The 24627-nt window shown below is 28.3% G+C and overlaps 3 protein-coding genes across 3 annotated transcripts; 1 reads left to right on the forward strand and 2 right to left on the reverse strand.

The window, feature by feature from the left end:
* Positions 1 to 2384: 2384 nt before the first annotated feature.
* Positions 2385 to 3884, reverse strand: LOC101513470 (mavicyanin-like). The gene is made up of 2 exons (XM_004515284.4): positions 3635 to 3884; positions 2385 to 2963 (listed from the first exon to the last, which is right to left on the reverse strand). Exons 1-2 carry the CDS (start codon positions 3792 to 3794, stop codon positions 2554 to 2556), a joined length of 570 nt encoding a protein of 189 aa, XP_004515341.1. The 5' UTR covers positions 3795 to 3884; the 3' UTR covers positions 2385 to 2553.
* Positions 3885 to 9725: 5841 nt separating this feature from the next.
* On the reverse strand, positions 9726 to 12192 carry LOC101513780 (large ribosomal subunit protein uL4c). Its single transcript, XM_004515285.4, has 2 exons — positions 11219 to 12192; positions 9726 to 10008 (listed from the first exon to the last, which is right to left on the reverse strand). The coding sequence occupies exons 1-2, from the start codon at positions 12078 to 12080 to the stop codon at positions 9971 to 9973; spliced, it is 900 nt and encodes a 299-aa protein (XP_004515342.1). The 5' UTR covers positions 12081 to 12192; the 3' UTR covers positions 9726 to 9970.
* Positions 12193 to 18175: 5983 nt separating this feature from the next.
* On the forward strand, positions 18176 to 22301 carry LOC101514122 (ras-related protein RABD2a-like). Its single transcript, NM_001364842.1, has 8 exons — positions 18176 to 18342; positions 19205 to 19277; positions 20157 to 20204; positions 20296 to 20343; positions 20611 to 20682; positions 20782 to 20937; positions 21077 to 21180; positions 21964 to 22301. The coding sequence occupies exons 1-8, from the start codon at positions 18329 to 18331 to the stop codon at positions 22058 to 22060; spliced, it is 612 nt and encodes a 203-aa protein (NP_001351771.1). The 5' UTR covers positions 18176 to 18328; the 3' UTR covers positions 22061 to 22301.
* The last annotated feature ends 2326 nt before the right edge of the window (positions 22302 to 24627 follow it).

Below are 24627 nucleotides of genomic sequence, written 5' to 3' on the forward strand. Positions count from 1 at the left end.
ATTTGTGTCCATAATATATATGTTGCTTTTATAGCGGTGAGTGCTCTCAAGCCATCAAATGTCTTGTTTCTCCACTTAATATAATTTTTTGCTTCAAAAAAATTATATTTTACAATGAATTTATTTTTTAAAATATTATTAAATTATTAATATCATAAATATATAGTAGAAAATATTATATCAAACTAATACAATTAATATTTAATTAAATAGTATGATATAAAAAAGTGTATTGAAAAAAAATCATTCATTTTAAAATAATTTTTTTACATATATATAGAGCCGTCAATTTAACAAACTCCCTAATTATTGGCCTCAGTCTACAAATTAAAGTGATAAAAAAAAATTAATAATTTAAAAGGCCCTAAAAAACAAGGCCCTAAACTAAAATCCCCTAAACTTTTGTGGGTTTAATGGGCCTATAGGTCAAATTTTTTAAAAAAAGAATCGATATTTTTTTGGAAATAAAGTTTTTTAGTTTTTTCACCGTTAAATTTTTTTTGATTTTTTTCGATAAAAAATTTCCAATTTTGTTCAATAAAAAATATTCGATTTTTTTGATAAAATGTTTTCATTTTTGTTGAATAACATTTTTTTTTTAGGAAAAAATATCTCAAAATTAATTTTAATTTTTTTCGAATATAATAAATTTCAAAAAATCCTCTAGGACCCCCTCTCTTAAGCCCCATTAAATAATGGGCCAAAATTTAAAAAAAATTATTTTGATAGAGGGCTTAATAATAGAAGTTTAATAAAAAAAAAGTTAAAATAGTCTTGTAGTTGAGGGTTTTTTTTAGAGTTCCACACACATGTTAATAGTTGTAGGACGAAAGAGTATATAATTTATCTTTATCATTGATTATATTAAACCATTGTCTTGTTTTTGGTTCATTTGTAGTAAAAAAGGTTTAAATCCAATAAGATTTAGAGCGTATATAAGTAAAAAGGTTTAAAAATATATATTTAATTTTTATAAAATATTTTTCTCTTCAAATTTAACTCTTACAGAAAAATAAAAAATAAAAACATTATTTTTTTTAATAATGTAGTGATTTTCAAAACTAAAAATCAATTAAAAAATTCATCAAAATTATTAATTCATAGAATAAATATCTATGGATAATTTTGTAGCAAACCATGTTAACCCTTAAATAAATTGAGTGTACTTTTTTTCACTGAGGTAAATGCAATCTCAATCATTATGTAAAATATTTGGTGGTTTCTTCTCTTACTTCTTCTATTTTCAAAAGCTTACAATTAATATGTTTAATATAAAAATGTATTTCGACAAAAATACATATTCGAATTGATGAATCAAAGAATAATAAGAGTAGGAGAAAGAAATCATCAAATATTTTTGTTAAATAGTTGGGGACGAAAGTTATTAGTTGAGTCTGAGTATGAAAGTTGACCAGTAGTAAAATTCAAATTTAAATTAAAGATATTACTTTTCTATTATTTGGATCCTTGATAAATTTATGTGAATTTCAATCAATTAAAAATGATATGTTAAAATATGTGTTAGTGAGTGTATTCATAGCACTTCTCTTATTTACATTAAAAAATGATATTGCTAGTTTATTTAGTAGAACATCAATTATAAATCAATTTGATTATTTGAAACGCCGTCGAAGTCAACTTTCTTAAAAATATAAGTTTTTATTTCTTTTACGTTACTTTAATTTGTATTTTATATAATAAAATTATTGTAAATTCGTTTATTTAATAATTAAATTTAATACATTAGCTTTAAAAGTATATTTAATATTTTTTTTATATTTGCCCCCATAAAATAATTATTTGCTTTGCCTTAAATTTATTGAAATGTCAATATTAGATCACCCTCCCATGATTAAAAAATACTTTTATTAAGATAATGCTAGGCATCTTTTGCTACAACGTGTTGGGGGATGAGTTGTACTTCTCATTAAATTAAACAAACTAGGATATGGTATAGAAGTAGTGTATGATACGAGGGGATGACTACATTAATTTGCATTATTTGTAAAGTCCAAAAGTCCTCATTTTATCCATACTTCGAGCTATTGTTTGATTGGAATGACAACTCAACTTTATAATTCATTAGCTGTCTCATAGCCATTTTAAATTTGGAAACTATTGTTATATATAATAACACTAAGAATGAACACACTTTGACATATTTCTCTCTAAAAAAACATATTTGTTGAACGATGAGTTGGTTAAAGACACTATTTACTTTGCAATATCATTCTTTAATACGATTTTTGTATTAAACAAATTTTAATTTTAATTAAAATAATCTTTTTATCTAAATTCATTTACCTCAATTGAACTTCAAATTATTAGATTTTATTTTTTTTCAATTAAAGGAATGGATTATACACACACACAAAAAAAACTCATAAAAAAGAAATGTTATTTTTTTCTTTTCATTAAAGGTTGATTGATACACATCAAACTCAAGATCAAATATACAACTCACATCTTTAAATGAAATTCAAGCAAATTCAACAAAACAAAACATATAAAATTAAAGTGATTAATTAATAATAGCACTGCACTGTCTCTTCCCTAGCCCATAAAGCCCAAAATGATAAAGAATGACCCAATTAAAAGACTAATTCCATTTGAAACACTAATTGCTCCACTATCTTTTGGTGGTGGTGGTGGAGAAGTTGTGTTTGAAGTTGAAGGAGTTGTAGATGGAGTTGTTGTTGGACTTTCTTTTGGAGTAGATGGTGAGGGGGTGCCACTTCCACTTGGGGAGGTGCTAGCAGCAACAACATTAACTTCAAGTTTCATGCCACCAGTACTAGTACAATGTCCTGGTGTAGGACATATGAAGTATATTTTACCTGTTTTACTCAATGGTACCTTAGAGTTTCCATCTTCATATTTTTTTATTGTATTGCTTGAATCACAACCTTTGTATCCACTCTCATCAACTTCATTCACTTGATGGACAGAACCATATTTGAACACTGATTTTCAAACATACACAACAAATTTGTTAGCTATATATTCAAGATTAATGCAAAAATACATTTCTATGTATTCAGATTTTTATGATATAATAGTGCATCATTTCAATTAACATTACTCTTTCAATTATAAAATATAAAACTACACATAAAAGTAATAACCAAGTGGAGGCGCATTAGAAAACAATAGAGCTAAATGATTTTAAATTTTTTCTAGTTTCACCATAAAGAAATTTTAGATATTGGACTTCTAATACTTTTTTAAAATTATTTTCATTTTCCGAGCTTCACGCTTAATACGGTTGATCTTTTAGATGTTTGGATTGAATTTTTTCGAATACATTTTTATTATGTTCAATATTATTTGATTAGACTAGTGTTTGGATTCTCTATAGCGGCTGCACAATGCAGTTGTAGTGATTATTAGATTTAAAGATAAAGTTTTTTTCTTAAATCTAAATGTTCTCACATCTGTTGCATTATGCAGTTATTATAGAGGATCTAAATCCATTAAATTAACAGTAGATATCGGTTTATAAAAGAAGATGCGAAAATCTTTATATACTCTTTTCGAAGCCTAAAACTTGACACTAATGATTTTTTTTTCCAAAAAAAAAAATTCCAAAAAAAGAAAATAGCATTAAAAGAAGAGTTAAGCAAAGGAGGAATACCTAAGTTATCACCAACTTTGAAAGTTTTGCCAGAAGTCCAGGTAGTATAATCAACCCCTTGAGTCCATCCATTGGCATCACCAACAGTAAAGTCAGTTGCAAATACATAGGGAAAAGCCAACAATAGAACCAACAAAGAAGCTACCATTGATGTATTCATGCTTATAGACTATTTTCTAATCTCAAAAAAATCAAAATGTTTATAATAAAGTGTACAAGTATATTAGACCTTGTACCAATGACAAATGAGGTTATGAATGGAGGGTTATATATATAGTACTAATTTCATTATTTACTATGTCACCAACTACTCCATGTGAATTTTTTTAAAAAAAAGATAAGAGTAGTTATGCACCCAAGAAAAAGAAATAATATAAAAAAAAATATAGTAGTGAAGTTGTTATTGACATTGTCTACTAAAGCCTTGCTTTAATGCTTTCTACCTAATACATTGAGATTCTTTTCCCATAAATTATGACTTGGCAAGCTGACAAAACATTTCACAAACTGGCAAGTGGCATTAGCACATTTACCAGGAAACACGTGAGCTATATAATGGATATGATGATATGTAATGATGCACCACAACCAACGTGGAATAAAGTCACTTTCAAAATTATAATAAAGTCATTTTTTGAGAAAAAATTCTTAAATATAAATTTTATTTTAATTTATTAAAGACATTTATATTTTTTTTATAAATAATACCTCTTATTTTATCTTTTAAATATATAAAAAAATCAAATTTAACACATTTTAAAATAAAATGTGTTATTTAACACATTTTACTAAATTTTTCTAACAATAGCAAAAGAAGACCAATTGAATTCTTATAATGAGGAACCATTGTAGTACTTGATTATGATACAATAATATAAAAAATATTTTATGTTTGTTAAAATTTTCTTTTAATAAGTTCCTATTTCTGTCTCACATTTAATAAGTTATCTCTAAATAAATTTTATTTATAATTTTTAATGTAATTTTAACTATTATTTTCTATATTATCATTCAATGATTATTATATACATAATTTTTAAATTATTATTATACTTTTAATTAATAATAGTGAAAATTTTATCTATAGTTATTATAGTTAGTTTGGTAAAATGTTTTTTTTCTTCTAATTATTGTATTTATAAGATGTGTGCAAAACTTTAAACAATATTTATCGTAAGACGGAGAGACTAAAATATATTAATACATTATTCAAGTACACTATGTATAAGATAAGAGAAATTGAACAAAGATACAATTAATCGTATAACCAAATGTAGTAACATGAAAAACACACCAAAATGACAAACACTCATGTATCAAATAATTACATATCGAAGCTACTGTAAAAAGAAGATAAAAATTAAAAGCAACGTAAATGATTTGTTTAAATCATAGCTAAAGTCCAAATACTTCATTTTTTTAACCACCACTAAAATTGAATATTTATCTTTTCAACATGACAATACACGTCACAATTGAGTCATTGAAATTAAAAATCATATGATTGTGTTCTTTCTAAATGAACCAAACACACACCAACTATATGACTGACTTAAAGGCTTTCTTTTGAGACTTTTAAAAATAAATAAAAGCTACAAAATTATTGACCATGAGATGAAGCAACATTTGATAACACAAGTAGAATATATGGAATGTCCGGCCACCGTAAAATTGAACTCTAAACACTTTCAAAAAAATACACACTAAAAAAATGTGATTGAAATTTTCATTTTTTATCGCATTCACGAACACAAACTAAAGAATCAACGTTAAAAATACTAAATTTTATCAAATTACTTTTGCTGTTAACCTATTTAACAAGAATCTCCAAACAAAGATAAAAAAATTCAGCGGAACTTTCTTGTTTTAAATTCTGATTATCTTCCATAAAATATGACAAAGATCGGTACGCTCCTTTCAATAAATATTAACTATATTTTTTAAATTTTCAAATCCAACTTTCAACATATAATTAGATTGAACTAATTATTAACTTACACTAAATTTGATCTAGACTACCCTCAATAGTCTTGACACCATGTTTTCAAAAGACTCGTCCGTTCATTATATTTATTTGAAGAATATATGAGTATGAATTCTTACCACATGATTTGTATTAAATCTATAAATTAAAAAGTTGGATAAGTATTGAATAAGTTGCATTGTCCAAACCTTCTTTAAGTTTTTATAAAATTAAAAAGAAAAGAAAAGAAAAAACATTTTTTAAGGATATACTGGTAGTTCAAGACTTTAAGGGGTTTCAATAATTTGTTTGTGTTTGTTTCCGGAGAAGGGAATAACTAGAACAACATTAAAAGCAATAGAATTGTCAACATATTCTTTTGAGAGAAACGTGTGATGTGGATTGTGATTGTGAGGACCAAAACATAGTCAAACCAAGGTGGCAAAAAATGACACGACAGTCAATTTATGTGTGCTACTAATTATTGGTATCATTTATCGTGTGGAAGGCTCCTAGAAGAATGTGCAATAAACTATGCATTGTTTAGAAGTGAGTTTTTAATATTTTAATAAAGAAATGAATAACAAATTTAAAAAATGGGGTTCATCTTTAAAACGGTTCCATATTAGACAGTCTTATAAATTATTTAACAAATTATATATTTAATAAATTTCTCTAAGTTTAAAAAACTATTTTGTAAACAAAAATTAGTTTTCCTTTTTGACAACTGTTTACTTTTTCTTTCTATTTCTTTTCTTATTAAAATAAACAAACTTTAATTAGAAAAGTCAAATATGGAACTAACAAGAATTTGTCGTTATGTTAGTCTCTAAGGATTAAGACTTTTGTAACATTAATCTCAACTAAAAAAAACTTAATAATAATCTATATATACTTAAACCACCACCGTTGAACTATATCGTTTAATATATTATTATACCTTGTCACACATTTTGATAGTCCAATTGGTAGATATTACCACCAATTCGGATGTTTTAAATCGTGCCATGGAATTAGTTTGGAATTTTTTTAACAAAGAATATTTGAATTGGGTTTTGCAAGTATGTAAACACATGAATTAAAGATAAATTTCAAAGTTCCAAAGAGCATTGTCAACATAATAAAAGTTGCATCTTTACATATAACTAAATCATAATTTATTCGACAGTTTGAAAATATGAAACATGATCTTTTAAAAATAATCAAATAAGTTAAAGAAAATAATGCCTCACACATAAGACATAAGATCTGTATTAATTTTTTTTTTAAAGATATAATAAATATTAACATAAATATATAAATAATTTTAAAATTTTAAATTCAATCTTAAAATATGACCTTCAATCTAACAATATTAATATTTATTAATTTAATTAAGACTTAAAGACTCGTGTTAACCCTTTACTTTGTTGTAAAGTCATACTTGTTTGGTATAGATTGTTAAATCATATGTATATAAGATACCATATTGGCTAGCTAGCCATGGAAGTAGCATATACATTAGTTTTGAAAAGCAGAAAGTACTTAGAATTAAAAGGTAGGATAAGGTTGATATATAGTTTGACAGCTCGATAGCATATAAATGATAGGACCACACTTAACTATTCTAATATTAAAATGATGATAAATATATATGCATGAATCCAGAAATAAAAAAAGTTCAATAATTACACGCGGTGACCGGTGGCTGTGTTTTTGCCACTTGTACGTCAACTTCAGTTAATAGGAAGTGAGATTTACGCTTTATATTAATCAATTAAATCTCGTCTTAAGATAATTATTGCATTTAATCATTTTATACATATAAAAAAATATCATAAATAAAAAGGAAAAAATAATTTTATTAAATTATCCTTCTAAATAATTAATTAGTTCTAATTATCATAAATAGACATAAAATATAATGCAGAAACTTCAAAATCAGAAAGAAAAAAAATCATGATTATTATCTAATAACAACAACAAAATTAAATAACATTATGTAAATTTTTTAATAATAAACAGACTTCTCTCAAGCATCATATATTTCAAAACACCAATATTTTTTAAAATAAATATATAAACTATATATCACAACACTCTAACGCAAAAATATAAAAATAAAAAAATAAAAAAAGACAAATTTAAAGTGTTTGTGACTGATACATCTTAAAAAAAAAAAAAAAAAAAAAATAAAATTAAAAAATCATGATTATTATCTAATAACAACAACAAAATTAAATAACATTATGTAAATTTTTTAATAATAAACAGACTTCTCTCAAGCATCATATATTTCAAAACACCAATATTTTTTAAAATAAATATATAAACTATATATCACAACACTCTAACGCAAAAATATAAAAATAAAAAAATAAAAAAAGACAAATTTAAAGTGTTTGTGACTGATACATCTTAAAAAAAAAAAAAAAAAAAACTAGAATTCATATATATAGCTTCAGTCTCCCTCTTACTTTAAAAATATAAACAATTTGGAGTTATTTCAATGTGTATTATTTGAATCATTCCAAAAGATGGATAGCTTGGCAATAGCCCTTTAAGGGAGATGTTTTATGAGATCGTTTGTCATTTCATTGCAGGGTGTAGGGTTGTGGACCAGGACCTTGGCCATTGGAAAGATGATGATTGGCAGTGAGACTTTACTTTGAGGACATTCTTTATATGAGATGAAGACTTGTAAGGGGAATTCTTCTCATTACTAGAATCAACTACATTATCATGAATGGAGGATAAATGTCTTGGGGGCCAGGCTGGTAATATTTTTTCAGTTTGATTTGCACATGTCTACTTATCTTTTATGTCCTGCCTCCAATGGTTTTAGCACCTCATGAGGTGTTTGCCTTCCATCTTCAATGGAAGAATTATGCGCCTTCCAAGGTTATTGTTTTTACGTGACATTTGCTTTTGAATAGGCTGCAGATAAGTTTTAATTTGTTTTGTAGGGGATTATTTGAGATGTGAGTACATCACTTTTGTGTGTTGGATGTTAATGTTTGGTAGTTTTTTTCTTTCACCTCTATATTCTCAAATACATGAAAATTCACGAATGAATTGACTAATCCTAACAAAAATTGGAGATTTTGAGAAAACACAGGTGAGAGAAGAGAAACTCAAATGTTTTCACTTGGTTGAGTTTTTTTGTGTGCTCAAATTGGTTGGGCTTAAACCTTTCAAGCTTTGTTGGATCCCTTTTATTTTGGGTTAGAGTCTTATACACTCCATAATATATAGTATACTTTCTTTGTTTCGAAAAAATGAGCACATTTCTAATAGTGGTTCAATGAAACTATATAACATTAGCATACAATTAATTTTCTCAAACTTGTTGTAAAAATGCAACTTATCCACATGTTTACACCCTTATAACACCGTAGCAAGGTATAATTTATACATTGATGATTCTTCTATTATCATAAATCCATTTCATCAATGAAAACAAATTTATTATATATTGAAAATGGAGAGAGAGTTTTTTTCCATTGGGGAAAAGATAGACGATAAAAGCTCCTAAATTCATAAAAATGGGGTGCCATTTTCAAGACAAGTACCACATATTCACTTATCCAAAGTACTTGCTTTGTTGTTTCAATATACCTCTTGAATTTCAAAATTCTAAATTACCTTCACTGGTTCAATTCATTCAACTATAGCAAGACTAGTATTATCAAACCTCCTTCACAAGTTAATTTTCACCCACATTCATCATATACTTAAATTAACCATCAGTAGAAAAAATGAAACTAATTAATGGCCAAACTAGAGTAGGCCTTCCAGCTTCAAAGTTAAAAAATGTATTGTTTCAATACGATGTCACCTAAAACCTACATTGACTAGGTATCACAACCATCAACTGAAAAACGAATCAAAATAAGCCTATAGTATTTATTCTTACAAGAATTACATTGAAGATTGTTAAAATTAACAAAGACAACAATTTATTAACTTTAACACCCCACCCTTACCAATTACGATGTTTGAAAATAACACTCCATTTTCGCACTCCTTCCTTAAGGAAACTAACTCATCTCCCAATACAAAAGCATGGGCGAGAAGAAAGGAACTACATGCAGCAACATTGATTCAAACGAAACAATTGACTTATCCATATACATGCATTTGCACAAATGAGACTACAAGCAACAAAATTGATTCAACAAATTACTAGGTAGGTTACAACAGAATATGATTGTAAGTGGGGAAAAGATAAATATCCTTACAGGCTACCAGGATTAGGATTCTATGTGATGGAATGGAAAAGAAAAAAAAATAAACAATAAGTTGGTACAAATGAAGATTTAAAACCTTCAATACCCCATATCAGCAATACCCTCTATAAAATGATACAACAGTGCAAAGAAAACTTCAAATCCTCAATTCACAACATCGGCGCTTTCTTCTGTGTCAGGTCCTGTAACCAAATAGAAGAAAGCAACCAAATCAGAAGCCTATTACTCTGACCCATCATAAGCTCTTCCACAATAATATGCAACTTCCAAGTCACAAAATGAATGTGCAATTTAAGTTTAACCCAATTATTGATTTGAATGTCAAATCTATACATAAATGCTGAATACTAAACAACTCTCAAAATGAGTCAATGAGATTTAGGCAACTCTACGCAACCAGTGCACTGACTTTATTTCTTTTCAATAGTCTCTAGAAACTAATTTGTAAAGACATCAACTCCAAAGTTAAAGCTAAAGCCAATGATAAACAAGAATGCACAATGCACAAACAACAATGTATAACTTAAATCTCATGAGTCATAACTACTGACTCTAAATAGGTAAAATACTTAAAACATAGATGTAAGTTCAAATCAAAACAACTTCAAAGCGCTAACATAGATGTAAAATATAAACATTTTTACCAATAGTAACATCCTTCATATTGCAGAATGCAAACATGACAATCAATTCCATTTCCAATAGCAACATAACTAAGCCAAATTTGAACTATCTCTACCTCTAGGAACTTTTTTTAATTAAATTAAGTTTAACTTCTTTCACTTCAGAATATTTTTTTACAAACTCTTAACTATAATGCTTCAGAAATAAGTTTATAACAAAATTAAATAATCATGAGACATGGAAACAAACAAATTACAATTTATAAGAGAAGCTGTTGTTTAAAGTTAATCCAAACTAACTCTTATCTAAAATGCAATGTCCAAGATTTTAAAAGTTCCGCAAACAGTGTTTTAAATAGAGATTCGTGACCATGACCTGAGCAACTACATAACGGTTTTTATGTTGTCGATAAAGCAACGGAACTGCAATGAGGCTGCATTTGACTGCAATTTTCTGCAAAATCAAGGATCACAATGCAACAACAACCACTATTTAAAACCCTATCCTCGACCACAGCTGTGACCACAACGTCCAAATTTGTATGTCTCCATAACCACTATTGTTTCATCCTATTTTACCACAACTATCAGCAATATCAACATTGCAACGCAGCCATATCGGCGGCTTCAATTTAAAAATCTACTTGGCCTATGACTATATCCCAAATGCCCAATAGTACTATATTACTTAGAGAACAACAATGAAGAATTCAAATATAACAATAACAATAACAATATTGCCACCATTATTATAATACAAATCATTTACCTTCTTCGCCATCCACTACTTCCTCTTCTTCTCCATCGACATAGTCATCATCGTCTTGGTAACTATCACCATATCTGTTATTCAAATAATCGACAGCAGCAGGTGTAAGCACAATCTTATCAGCATTTAAAATATCAAACAAATTCAACGTCCTCGGCGTCAATATCTTCAACGACCTAATGTTCCTACTCGCCATCAACACTTTCTCCGAAACCTCCGTCATCAGAAAAGTAACCTTCTCATTCGGTTCCAATCCCCACCGCTTCATCGCCGCAATGAAATCCTTCGTCTTCGGCTTCTCCTCGAACTCCCCTGCAAATTCCTCCACCACGACGGTGTTCACGGCTGCGCTCGCCACCGCAGTCGAAATTGCAAGCTTTTTCTCTTTTTTGTTGATTTTAATGCTCCAATCGCGTGGTTTCGGACCGAAAATGACTCCTCCACCAGGACGGAGCGGAGTACGGGTGGAACCCTGACGTGCACGGCCGGTCTTCTTTTGACCGTAGGGTTTTCGTCCTCCGCCTCTGACTTCGCCGCGGGTTAGAGTGGAAGCGGTGCCGCGACGCTTGTTTTGTAGGTCGTGGACAATGGCACGGTGGACGACGGCGCGGGAGGTGTCTGGAGGAGCAGTTTTGAGATCTAGGGAGAAGTCGCCGATTTTGTCGCCGGAAAAGGAGAGGAGTGGAAGGGTAGCGAGTTTGCAAGAGACAGAAAGAGAAGTTGAATGTGAATTTGAATTTGAATTTGTGCAGAATTTGAATTTGGAGTGAGTTAGGGTTGTTGAAGGATTTGAGATAAAGATTGAAGAAGAGAAGAAAGAGAGGGAAGTTGATGTTGGTGTTAGTGTGGAGAGTGAAGCCATTTTTTTGGGTTTAGTGGAAATACTCAAACTTTTGCTCTCTGCACTTTCTTCTATTCTATCCTATCCCTTCATAAATTCGTTGGTGTGGTAAGCCTTTTTCTTTTTCTTTTGCTCTTTTTCTTTTTTTATTGCTTTAAATATGAAAAAATTAAATGATAACATGTCATATGTGATTAGGCATAAAACTTGTTAACTCATCCAATCACAGTTCTAATTACTAAATTAATTTTATTAATCATTTTAAATAATTTTTGTAACAAAAAAGGAAAAAGAAATTGTTGAATAATTATTGATAATGTTGAAATTCATATATAATAATCTAACTTAAGATATTGACTTAAATTACAAAATGTTGTGATGTGTATGATAAAAATGTTTGAGATCTAACAACTTTTAAACACTTTTTTGAGAGTGACGAATAGTAAGAACTCGGTAAGATGATCTACGAATATAATGAGAGAACTAGAGTTTTGCTTGAGATAAGGGTTGATTGCTTTAAAAATTATTGCATTTGTATTCTGATTGATATTCCTTTTATAGATGAAGAAAGACTTGAAAACTCGGATGAAATTGAATATAGTCGTTAGATAAATTAGTCAATTGTCAGATGCGTTTTAAAACAATTAAACACATGTTTATATTACTGTCAATAATGTTATTGACCAACCTATAATGGTGTTGCTTTTGAGTCAAAGGAAAACGTGAACAAGTGTGATAATGAACTGTCAAATGTCAGTTGACGTTGTGCGTAGTCTGAAGAATGCATAGCTTTTGCAAAACAATGCTAGTACAATGTACTTGTTTCTCTTTGTCCTTGCTCACAACTCATCAATCGATAGATTGTTTTGATCATTTGGGCATTCAATTTGAGTCTTTCATCTGTTTATGTGATCTCAACAGCCTTATGTGCGATTTTGACATTTTTAACGTATAGTTTGGACTTCTTAAACTGATTTGTCTTGACTTTGTCTTCTATAAAGGATAACAAGAATGTTCTTCTAAATATTCTCTAAATAACGACAATGTGATGCAATTATTCCTCCATCAATCTGGTTTGACATTTCTTTGAGAAATTTTTCAAATCATTTTATACTTCATAAAAGTGTGTTCTTGTCTTGATGTTTATATAAGTTGGGTCCAAAACTTGATGATGATATCACCTTGATTTCTTGAAAACTGACCATAAGATATTTTCATGAATATGCAAACTTACATTTGACTTCCTATCTTTGATATAAATCCCACAAAAACACAAATTAAATGATAAGAATCATAATTAGTTATTTAATTAATTGTTTAGTTATCTTCAAAACAATAATTAGAGATTTTGCTTAAAAAAAATTGGCTCTCTTACACCCAACTCACAAGATTCACTTTCTTAAATAAATAACAAAAACTTTATTTAGACAAAGAAGCAATGTTTCACTTAATGAAGATGGAAATATTTTAGAAGAGTAAGACCCATCTACTAGAAATAAAACTCAGATAAACAATGTTTTTATCTATTCAGACCTGATAGTCTATTAGTTTGGCTCATTCCCTTAATTGCTCTCATTCAACTTTACTTTCCTTCACTTTTCTCTACCTCTCGAACTTTTACAACGGAATTTAAATATATTTGAACTTCATATTCTTAACCAAATGCTCTTAGGGTCCTAACCTGGTTCTACGAACTAATGAGGCTGAGATTAAAAGTTTGGTGCTGGATTCTTATAAACTTTCTCAATTTAAAACCTAAATTAATTTTATTTCTTAAAAAAAAAAATTAGTTTCCATTTTAAATATATTAATTACTAAATTTTAATTGTGAATAATGTTGAGTAATAAAGTTATTCGCCATGTCTCGAAAGCCAAATTATGTCTACTTCAGCAAAAAAAAACTCTAATGAGGGAGACTAAATTAGAAGTATTTTGAAATTTCAAGGTTACATTGAAAGAAAAACTTTTTATGGAGACTAAAATCAAAATGACATTTATTTACATTAACCTTTTACATGTTTAAGCCCTTTTATTTATGTCAGTTTTGAAATTAAAATATCACATATCCTATTTGGATTTAACTGAAAAGAAAAATAGGTGTAACCAACAAAAGTGAAAAATTTATAGAATTTTTTTATGATTGAAGCCATGAAAAAATAGCCACATTTTTATAACATGCACAAATAATTTTTAAATCAATCTTCTCGGCATCATTGTGTTTATGACCCGAATCAAATATTGAACCGATAAAAACTTTAGATCATAGTTTAATTAATTTATTTTGTTGAATCACGATTAAACTGAATAATAAATAGATTAATTAAAATAATACTAAACTCTGTACATCGTTAAAACAAATAATGATTTATAAATTAGAATCAATAAAATTTACAGATAAAAATATAAAAAAATCAATACCAAAAAAAGTTAAAAAATTACATTGTTAAAACATTAAAAAAATGATTTTATAGCAATGTGTATTTATTTTTAAATAAAATTATAATATTTTTCTTTATCGTTTTAAAAACAAAAAGGTCTAATAGTAACTTTCAAATAAAGTCCAATAGTAACCCTAATAGTGGAATACTAATATGATCTACCTTTCATCATGTTACTACTTGCCCAACCACAAGTTTCTACTTCTCCTCCTAATACTAACTCTAATGTTACTACTTCAATAGAGTGATTTTCCTCCTTTTTCCAATTTCTCTTGTCATGTTTTTCTCATCTTTCCAATTCTCTTCTTCAATTTTGTTTTTTTACCTAAACACAATTCATAATTCAATCCAATCTTCTACAGTTTTAAATTAAAAAAATTATTTTTTCTTCTTTTTTATGTATTTTTTTATAAAATTGTTTAAAAGAAATCTTATTGAAAAAAAAGAGAGAAAAAATAATCAAGTATCTGAAAAAGAAAATTAATTTCTTTAATTGAGCGGTTCTTAAAATTTGTTACTGAGTCGTTTCAAATTCTAATTCATTTTAGTTTTGTCCAATTTTTTCATTTTTTTTTTCTTTCTGGTTTTGACTATCCAGCAATTTCTAGTATTGAACCAATCCTGAGTGAAATTTAGTTCCCAATTGAACCTATCAATTTGGTATAATTTTAGAAACATTCATTTTTCTACTTTCTCATTTATGGTTACTAATTAAATATTGTATATGTTGTAAGAAAACGGATGTGCAAGTGAAAACAGGAAGCACACTTTATGTAGGGTCACTAATTATGTGTTTTATTAGCTATTATTTATTTACTAGTACTTTGAGAAGCAAGAGTTATCTTTTATTGAAAATGAAAAAATAGTAACTCTTTTATTGAAAATGAAAAAATAGGGTAGTAAAAGAAATAGCCCCGCTAATTCTATATATAAGATAAATAATGAAAATTATTAATGTCATGGTCTAAAAATTTGAGTGTTTTTTGAATTTAACGGAATTGTCATTAAAGTTTACTTAAAATAAAAAAACTATTAGGAATCTCTTAAAAAAATGAACATAAAATTGTCTTTTAAATTAAATTGAGTTTAGAAGTCGATTATGCGTAGAAAATATATTAGTATATGACATCCGTTAAAATATAGTTACCTATAAGTAATTGTGTAAAATTAATATTAACTTAAACGTATTTACTTCTCCTTATTATTAAATATGAATATCAATTTTTTTTTAATGTGGTTTTGAAATAAATGTGTGCTTTAAGAAAGAAGGGAAAAATAAAATAAAAAATTCTTTAATGTGCTTGACAATAGTGTGATATTTCTCCTACCTATCTTCCAGTGCGATGGAGAAGTAAAAACTACCTAGTTTTTGAGTAAAAAATGTGGATGTATTGATTGTTTTCAAAAAATTTGTGCTTTGTTATTGATAAAAAAAATTGTTTTGACGGAAAAAAAATGAGTTTATTTGATTTGAATAATTATTTAAAAAAATGAATTTTAAGACTATCAAATTGTACAACTCGTGTCTCAAAAACTCAATGAGTAAAAAGATGTCTCATCCAGTTAATTAATTTAAGAATATATATATTTTTATTATTTTCAGTTTTAAAATTGAGTTTTAAAGCCACCAAACGGTACAACTTGTGTCTTAACAATTTAAAGATTAAAAATATATCATATCTAGTTAATATAATATTTATTTATTGTGAATATTTTTAAGAAAAAGTAAAATGAAGTTGAAACTATAAAATAAAAATATTTTATTTGGACATTGATTAATAAAAAAAAAAGTGAATGAGTGGTCTGGGTTGAACACCCAACTCTTTCTGTTTAACTAATACTAAAATGAATACAAATGAGTAAACATATCGTTTTTTTTTTTAAATAAATAAATAAATAAACATATATGACATTAAACAACAAAATCAAATGAAAAAGGAAAACTCTAAAATGGACATAGAGGGAGTGGGAGACTGCAAACAAATTCACACAAAGAGAGATGAATTTCATTGTTAAGAGAGAAAGTGAGAGAAAACAAACACACACAAAATGACTGCGAAAAAGGGCATTGTCTGCACTGGTGGTTCACCGGAATTCGAAGTTGGCAGAGGTGTCCGGGTGGACGTTCTAACGGTAGCCAACAATAGAAATAGAGGTCGATTTGATGACAATTTCATAAGAGATTTGTAAAGGATGATGGAGGTGGTGATATGTGCGACTCATGCTCTCTTTAACTCTATACATTTTTCTATATTCTACTGCTTAGTTTTCTTCTTCTATGTTTTTTTTTTTTTTTCATTTCTCAAACATTTTTCTCTTTATATTTTTTGTTATTATTTTGATGGTAGTAGAAAGATGATGATTTGTATGATTGAGGTTGTTGAAGGCTAGAAGATGGAAATGTGTTGGTATGATTTAGCCTAATCTCTTGCTGATTATAGATTTCTCAGCTTTTATTTTTTACATATTTTTTTATTTCCTTTCTCTGGTGTCATATTTAAGAAAAATTTCACTCCCTTTATTTAATATTTGGTTATTAATTTATAGGATACAAGGATGAATCGTTGCGTCCATAAGATAAATTAAGTTATGATTTTTCTATTGTTTTGCATAAATTATAGAGTGAGAAGTGAAGATGAAACTTCTATTTTTTTGTGGAGTGCAAAATTTGTGAAATGAAACTTCTATTTTTTGATGGAGTATAAAGTTGGTGAAGATTAAAAAAGAGAACAACATGAAAGCTTAAAATGTGGAGGAGAGACTTGTACTATTTATACCAAAAATATTATTTTTATTTATTTGTTAGTTATAGTTACTTTTTATTTATTTATTTATTTATTTTATATTTTTATAATGTAAATTGTACGCTTTATTAAAATATTATTGAGAATGTGAGCTTAATTATTAAACTAAATTTATGATTTTGATTTTGATTTTTTTAGAAAATTTTTTAGTACAATAAAGTATGATCGTAAGTATATAAAATTAAACATATAATTATGACTTATTATTATTTAGAATTTTTTAATTGACTGAACACAATTGGGGTACACAACCAAAATCAAATAATTTAATTTAATGTTATAATTTTGAAAATGTTTCTAAATATAATTCTGATGTCAGATAATTTGTACACCTATGCTTTGTATTTTCGTTACAACAAAAACAAACAAAAAATCAATAATTTCCTTATATTTGAAAATTCCAAACAAAAAAAACTTAGTCATGAATAGGAAAATTTCAACAATTTTCATATAAATTTTCTATATAAGTTATTTCTAAAAAAGTTAAATTATTTATATAAAGTATCAGATCAAAATTATTATTGAAAGTTTATAAAATTAGCTGTAAACACTCTATAAGCATATAATGAACTGTTTTTGTAAATTGTTGTAAATCGCCTCACAAATAAGGGAATACAAATAATGCAATAACAATTTTCTTAATAAAAAACAAAAAGAAATTGCAAGTGCATTAATGTTTAATTGCACATGCCCTTAACTTAATGAGAACCCTTAACTTAAGCCACCACCTTTACCTGTTCCCATTCATGAATGGTCAAACTCAAGCTAAAAAATAAACTGAAAACCAACACAAAATAATTTAGAATTAGAGAAACCAATACGTCACCGTATTAAAGAGTCATATTAAGGTCCACACAATTTTAATTCAAAACAGAAAAATTCTCCTTTTTCTTTTCCTTTGCCTTCTTCTTCTCTTCATCTCTCAATTCCACTCCGTTTGGTGCCATTCCATTTCCACGTGGAGCACCGGATCCGAACACTCTCCGTCGTTTAATCTCCCTTTTCCGGCGACTTCACGTTCTCCAACATGAATCCCGAGTAGTACGTTCCTCTATTTTTTCAATTTTTAATTTCTTCAATTATCTGAAATTTTAATCCTTTTTTATGATATTCGTAATTGTTTTTCAAAAGGGTAGCTATGATTATGATTAATTCGGGCGGATTGTTTTTTTTGGGGGTAATTTGTGTCGATTTTTTTGCGTTTTTAATAACCCTAGATTGGATCAGCTTTGTAATTGACTCGATTGATTTTTTTATTAATTAAATTTTCTATTTTTCATGATATTGTAGAAGAATTTGGGGTTATTTTATTGATTGGATTTTGAAAGTGATAGTTTTTACCTTGATCTTGTTGTAGTTTTATTGGTTTCAAATATCATTGTGTAATTGAAGCATGTATATGTCTCTCACATGGACTTTATTTATCCTTCAATCCAACGTATAATAATAATGTTAAAATTACATAAAAAAGGTGGCGCCTTTATTATTCTCTAATGATTAGAAACTCCAATAAAATGGATTCACGGTGTGAATAATTTGAACTGGAATTTCATTGTGGAACTATTGGCCTATGCTTCCTTTTGTGAGTTTATTATTATCACCACTTAGCAATTGGTGAACAATATTTGTCTGTAACTATATACTCGAAATGTAAATAATAATTACATTATTTATATTTTGTTTTAGATGGATCAATTTGACAGAATATTGATCAGTATCTGTAGATTTTTAATACTCGTGATTTGTTGTTTTACAGCTTCCATAGTTGTCATAATACATGTATATACGTGTCTGTGTTTATGAAATGATTGTGGTTGGTCTTTGGTTGAGTTTCTAAGGTCAACTATTATTAGTGTATTTCGATAGAGAAACACAGCAAGTATCTTATTCTTATCTTTTGCAGTGATTATCTGTTCAAGCTCCTTCTTATTGGAGACTCTGGTGTTGGTAAATCATGCCTTCTTCTAAGATTTGCTGTAAGCAATCTACTGTTTATCATATTTTATATTTCAATTTTGTATTATTTTCTTCTACCAGGTTACCATGTTTTCCCTCTCTTTTATATTGGTTATTTGTCATATAAAAAAGATTTACATGCTTTTAGTAAACTTGTTTGAAATGATATAAACAGTACCTTACTAAAAAATATCTACGTGTTTATCCTCTGTTCTCAGTTTTTTATTTAGGAATTTTTCGGGGGTGTTACTTAAGAGTTCTTTAAAATGTATAATTCGAACAATGATTTGTAAAGAGTTCTCCATACATTATTCAGCAATCTAAAGTTTGTAGATATTTGTCAGGTGACTGGTTGTTTGGATTTCCTTTCTGTCTTTTGGTAATCCGAGCAAGTTGAGTACAATTTATTTCTGGAAATATATATTAAAGGCTAACACTGGGATGTCCATTGAATATAGTCACGGTAACACCGATTTATGTATTAAAGAAGGATGCTTAACGAGGAAACCTTGGAATTGTCCAAGAACATTGGTAGTGATCCTGTAGTGTTTCCTTGCTTGTAGTTGTCAACTCAATGAAAATTACAAATGGTTACAAGCCACTATCCCTGTTGATTTTTTGTTGTCTAAAGGATTAACATTAAATCAGTATAACACTATGATAGGCACTAGGATATATTTATGTGCTTCTGCCTTGAATTTATGATGATCTGCAAAATAATCTTATCTGGTTTATGTAAGCTCATGTCTAGTGTTATTATGTGTTGTTATGTATTTCTGGAAAGTTTTAACTCCTTACTTGAATTCCTTTACTCTCCATTTGGTTCATCATGGTAATTGGTAATGGTATACTGCTGAAAACACAGTAATTTAAATCATTAACTTTATGATATACTGCAGGATGATTCATACATTGATAGCTACATAAGCACCATCGGAGTTGATTTTGTAAGTACAACATTTCAATTTTGTTTTAGCTTGAACTCATTTGAAATTGTGTCTCAAGTCTGAATTTATAATATCACGTTCTTTTGTGCAGAAAATACGAACTGTTGAGCAGGATGGGAAGACAATTAAACTACAGATTGTATGTATTTCTGAGATTGGCTTTGTTCTGCTTCTTTATTTTCTAATATTATACTTTCAGTAAGCCTAATATATACTCTTTTCTTTTAATCCTACATAAAATATACTTTTCCTTTTGAGGTATTTGTTGATTGTAATTTTTAAGATCATACTCTTTGAAACTGTTAAGTTTCTAGACCATATGGACCATTGAAATTCAAGGTTGAAGGTTGTATAGACATGATTGTTTTTTTTTCCTTCTTATCTAATTTACAATCTGTTCTTGTAGTGGGATACTGCCGGGCAAGAACGATTTAGGACAATAACCAGTAGCTACTATCGTGGGGCACATGGAATCATTGTGAGTATTGTTTTTGCAACATAAGAGTTTAAACATGGAATACTCCTGCTACTGTTTTTGGATTTCTTTGCATTCTCTACTAATTTGTTCCTTTGCCAGATTGTTTATGACGTGACAGATGAAGAGAGCTTCAATAATGTGAAGCAGTGGCTCAGTGAAATCGACCGCTATGCCAGTGATAATGTTAACAAGCTTTTGGTTGGAAACAAGAGTGATCTGACAGCAAATAGAGCTGTCTCATATGATACAGCTAAAGTATGACTTTTATATATGTTGCATTCTTTTCTTATTAAGGAAATAATATTTTTAGTGTGTGTCCATGTTTACTTTCGAATAATGTTCATGCTGCTGCTCCAGAACACCTCAGACTGCCTTTTTTCTCTCTCAATTGCAGGAATTTGCAGATCAAATCGGCATACCTTTTATGGAAACAAGTGCAAAAGATGCTACAAATGTGGAAGGGGCATTCATGGCCATGGCTGCTGCCATCAAGGATAGGTGGCCATTGTTTCTATTTATTATTATTTATTTAAATGACCAATGTTAGTAAGTAGTTGTTTATTTTTGTTCGAAGGAGGAGTTAAATTTGTGACCTCCTTGTCACTCCAACTCCCCTAAACCACCAAACCACCTTATGACTCCCTGTTCCTGTTTATTATTGAACGACAGATACTAAAATAAACCACCTAATTTAGTGTAACATAACCTTTGAGGTAGGCTCAAGCATAAATTATTTTCCAACTTCCAGAAAGAAATAACTAAACACCTTACCAATATTCTTTTAGTTATAGTAATCTTCTCGACATTCTCAGTAATCAAGTGGTTGGACTCAAGTAAGTAGTTAATGAGATTCAATTAAGAACGAATCGTTCAAGAGACCCAAGTTTGAATCTTGGCTGAAACAACTCTAGGCTAGACTTTACTTACCTTCTTACCGAATTCTGGATTACTAGAGTCTCTTGTACTTGGGAACCGGAGGATTAAGACAAAAAATTGGCATTCTTAGATTCCAAATCTAGGAAAGTGAAATAAATACAAAGGTCAAATTATAGTCTTTTTTATTGTGAACTTAATCATAATGGTTAAGATATTTACAGTACATTTTCTAATGATAATGACTAGTTTTCTGAGCTTGATTTTAAATTTTAGACTTTTTGCTTTATCCTTGCTCTAGTTGTATATAAATGAATGACTTTCTTCACTATTGAATATTTATTTATCATGTTTAGCATTGATTCCTTCCAAGCATGTTTTCTGATGGTAACTTTATCCTGAATATAGAATGGCAAGCCAACCGTCCGCAAACAATGCAAGGCCTCCGACGGTGCAGATTAGAGGACAACCAGTTGGGCAAAAAGGTGGTTGCTGCTCTTCTTAGCCAGATGACATGGCATTTCACCTGGTCTGTTGCTTGACCCTTTTCATGTAAGATTTGTTATGTCACTAAATAGTTGACCAATGTCGCATAATCTGTCAAATGGTTTGGGAATTTGGCTTAGATGATCCCATTCTTTACATACACTTGAATGGTATGCTTGTGCTAAGTATAGTAAGTACTTGTGTTGATGATATATATCTATGTTTCTGCTCATATTATCTAATCTATTTTTACTAAGAGGACATACTAGTAGTTTTCTTTTACTCAAAACACGTGCTGTCTTGTGATGATTGACTTGAATTGGTGGGTGATAAGCCATGCAAACTTCCAAAACCTATATGAACAAGTATTGATTATCCACTAATAAGGTTGTTAAGAGTTATAATGAAAAGTTTTGGTAGTATTTAATTATATTTGAGCTCAAATGGGTTGTTTCCAAAATGTGATTGCTACTCCCAAATTTTAGTGCCACCAACAAACTTTCAAAGTTTCTCAAACCTATTCCTCATCTTTCAATCAGTTGGTATTGATATCAACACACAATTTCATAAGCACACGCATATTATCATTGATCTATGTCAATTTAAAATACTTGAAGAATAGTCAAATTTTGCTACATGCAATGCAATGGTTCTGGAGATGGGATTTTTTAACTGTGTTTCAAAGCAAAGGTTGAATATTTTATAAAAAGAGAAAACGTGGTTTTTTTTTTTAAAACAAAATGATTATCCCAATGTCGGTGTGACCCTAAATATTTAAATATGTTAACAAAATTTAAGTAAACGTAAGTAAATGGTCATATCGCATTTTATACTCCCTCTAATCCTTAGTCAAAAAAAGACGTTTCTTTATTTAAAAGTCACCACTTTCTCTAAAACTATAAAACATCAAATGTATTTTTTTTCCCTTCAAGTTTACCCTAATCTCACTAATACTAATTATTAAATCGTGTACGATTACTTCACCTTTTTCTTTAAAATAGTTCACTTTTAATATATATATACTTAAGACAAAATTACATTTGCATTAAGGATTTAAAATAATTTTAAAACGACATCCAATTACATCACATTATATAGATATTTGCGTTAGTATTTAAAAAATTAAAATTGTGACATGAACCTCCATTGAAATATGATTTTATGTACTCATAATTTTTTATATTCTTAGTATATGATTATTAAACTGATAAATAAAATGGTGCTTTATTGAATGTACAAGACAAATAATGAAATGATGGAGATAACCTATAACATATCTGACTTCATATTTAAAATTTCAAACTTAAATATCATAATTTTATGATGGATATATTTTTGAACTTTGAGATTTTATTTCCATAGAGACAATTTCATAAACATTTTTATGAACTTAGATTGACCACATTAAGATTTTAAACGTGGGTCGTCTAGTCTTTGATTTAACTAATAATTTTATTGATGTGTAATTTGAACCGTCTAATTTTAAATAAACAATTTCAAATCAATGGTCGAGATCGTCTACTGTGGCAGACTTTGCGATCATATTGTCCGAGTGCATATGCTTTCCATTTTAATGTTTTTATTTTTCTTTTGGTTTAGTCTTTTATCATATATTCATAGATTAGTTTAATTTTGGTGTATTGTTAGCATAATAATTTCACAACGAGAGTCAACCACTAATATGCGACTTTTAAGATAGTTATAATTAAAGTTAAATATTTTTAAAATTACGACAATGATGAGTTTATAAGATGTCAATTTAGTGATACTTAAAATTTTCGTTTTGTAATTCCAAAGAACGAAATTCAAATTTGAATCTCCTCTGGATTAATAGTAAAATAATTATTAGTACTATTTTAATTAATAATGATTCAATTTTCTCTAATATTTGAAAAATATACGACGATTATAATCGATTAAAAGTATAATTTGTTTTTCAAGAATATTATGATCTTATTATTGTTAGTGATCCATACTAATGGTATAATAATTTGTTTTAGATTTTTACCAAACAAAAGCAATAGACAAATGTGGAGATTAAAGAAAGAGATAAAATCAAAGATATCAAAAGCTCATAAAACAACGCTAAAGTAATGCTGATGATGAGCATGATCTCTTATAAATGATACTTTATAGTGCAAATAAATGTGAGTGATGATAGTAATTTCTTACCAAATTATATCTTACGAGAAAGATTCATGATAGATAATTGCAAAAATATATTTTGGTGGACATGAGACAACTGCAATTACAACAATGTGGTGCTTAATGTTGTTGGCTACAAATCAAGATTGGCAAGAACGTGTTTGTGTAAGGTCATTCAAGTTTGTGGAAATGGTAATATAGATGCAACTATACTTAAAAGCATGAAAATAGTATGTTTTATATATTATATATATACTAAAGCACATCTTTGATGATTAATGTTTTAAAAATATGAAAATTAAATTGGTGAGACTTTCGAGACATGGTTCAATTAGTTTGACCATAGTTGAACTAAGATGACGAATACATAACATGGTTCAATCAATTCAATCATAGTTTAATCAAACCAATCGAGTGACCTAGCTAGCTAGCTGATTTCGG

This window comes from Cicer arietinum, chromosome 7 (assembly GCF_000331145.2).
Source record: "Cicer arietinum cultivar CDC Frontier isolate Library 1 chromosome 7, Cicar.CDCFrontier_v2.0, whole genome shotgun sequence".
NCBI classification, from domain to species: Eukaryota; Viridiplantae; Streptophyta; class Magnoliopsida; order Fabales; family Fabaceae; genus Cicer; species Cicer arietinum.

Bases quoted from the DNA above. Each gene is read 5' to 3' on its own strand.
- LOC101514122 (NM_001364842.1), top strand. The intron at 19,278-20,156 runs GTAAGCAATCTA...GATATACTGCAG, and splicing joins GCCTTCTTCTAAGATTTGCT to GATGATTCATACATTGATAG. The intron at 20,344-20,610 runs GTATGTATTTCT...CTGTTCTTGTAG, and splicing joins AGACAATTAAACTACAGATT to TGGGATACTGCCGGGCAAGA.
- LOC101513470 (XM_004515284.4), bottom strand. From the start codon at position 3,794: ATGAATACATCAATGGTAGCTTCTTTGTTGGTTCTATTGTTGGCTTTT. The intron at 2,964-3,634 runs GTATTCCTCCTT...TTTGAAAATCAG, and splicing joins CAAAGTTGGTGATAACTTAG to TGTTCAAATATGGTTCTGTC.
- LOC101513780 (XM_004515285.4), bottom strand. From the start codon at position 12,080: ATGGCTTCACTCTCCACACTAACACCAACATCAACTTCCCTCTCTTTC. The intron at 10,009-11,218 runs GTAAATGATTTG...ATTTGGTTACAG, and splicing joins AGTAGTGGATGGCGAAGAAG to GACCTGACACAGAAGAAAGC.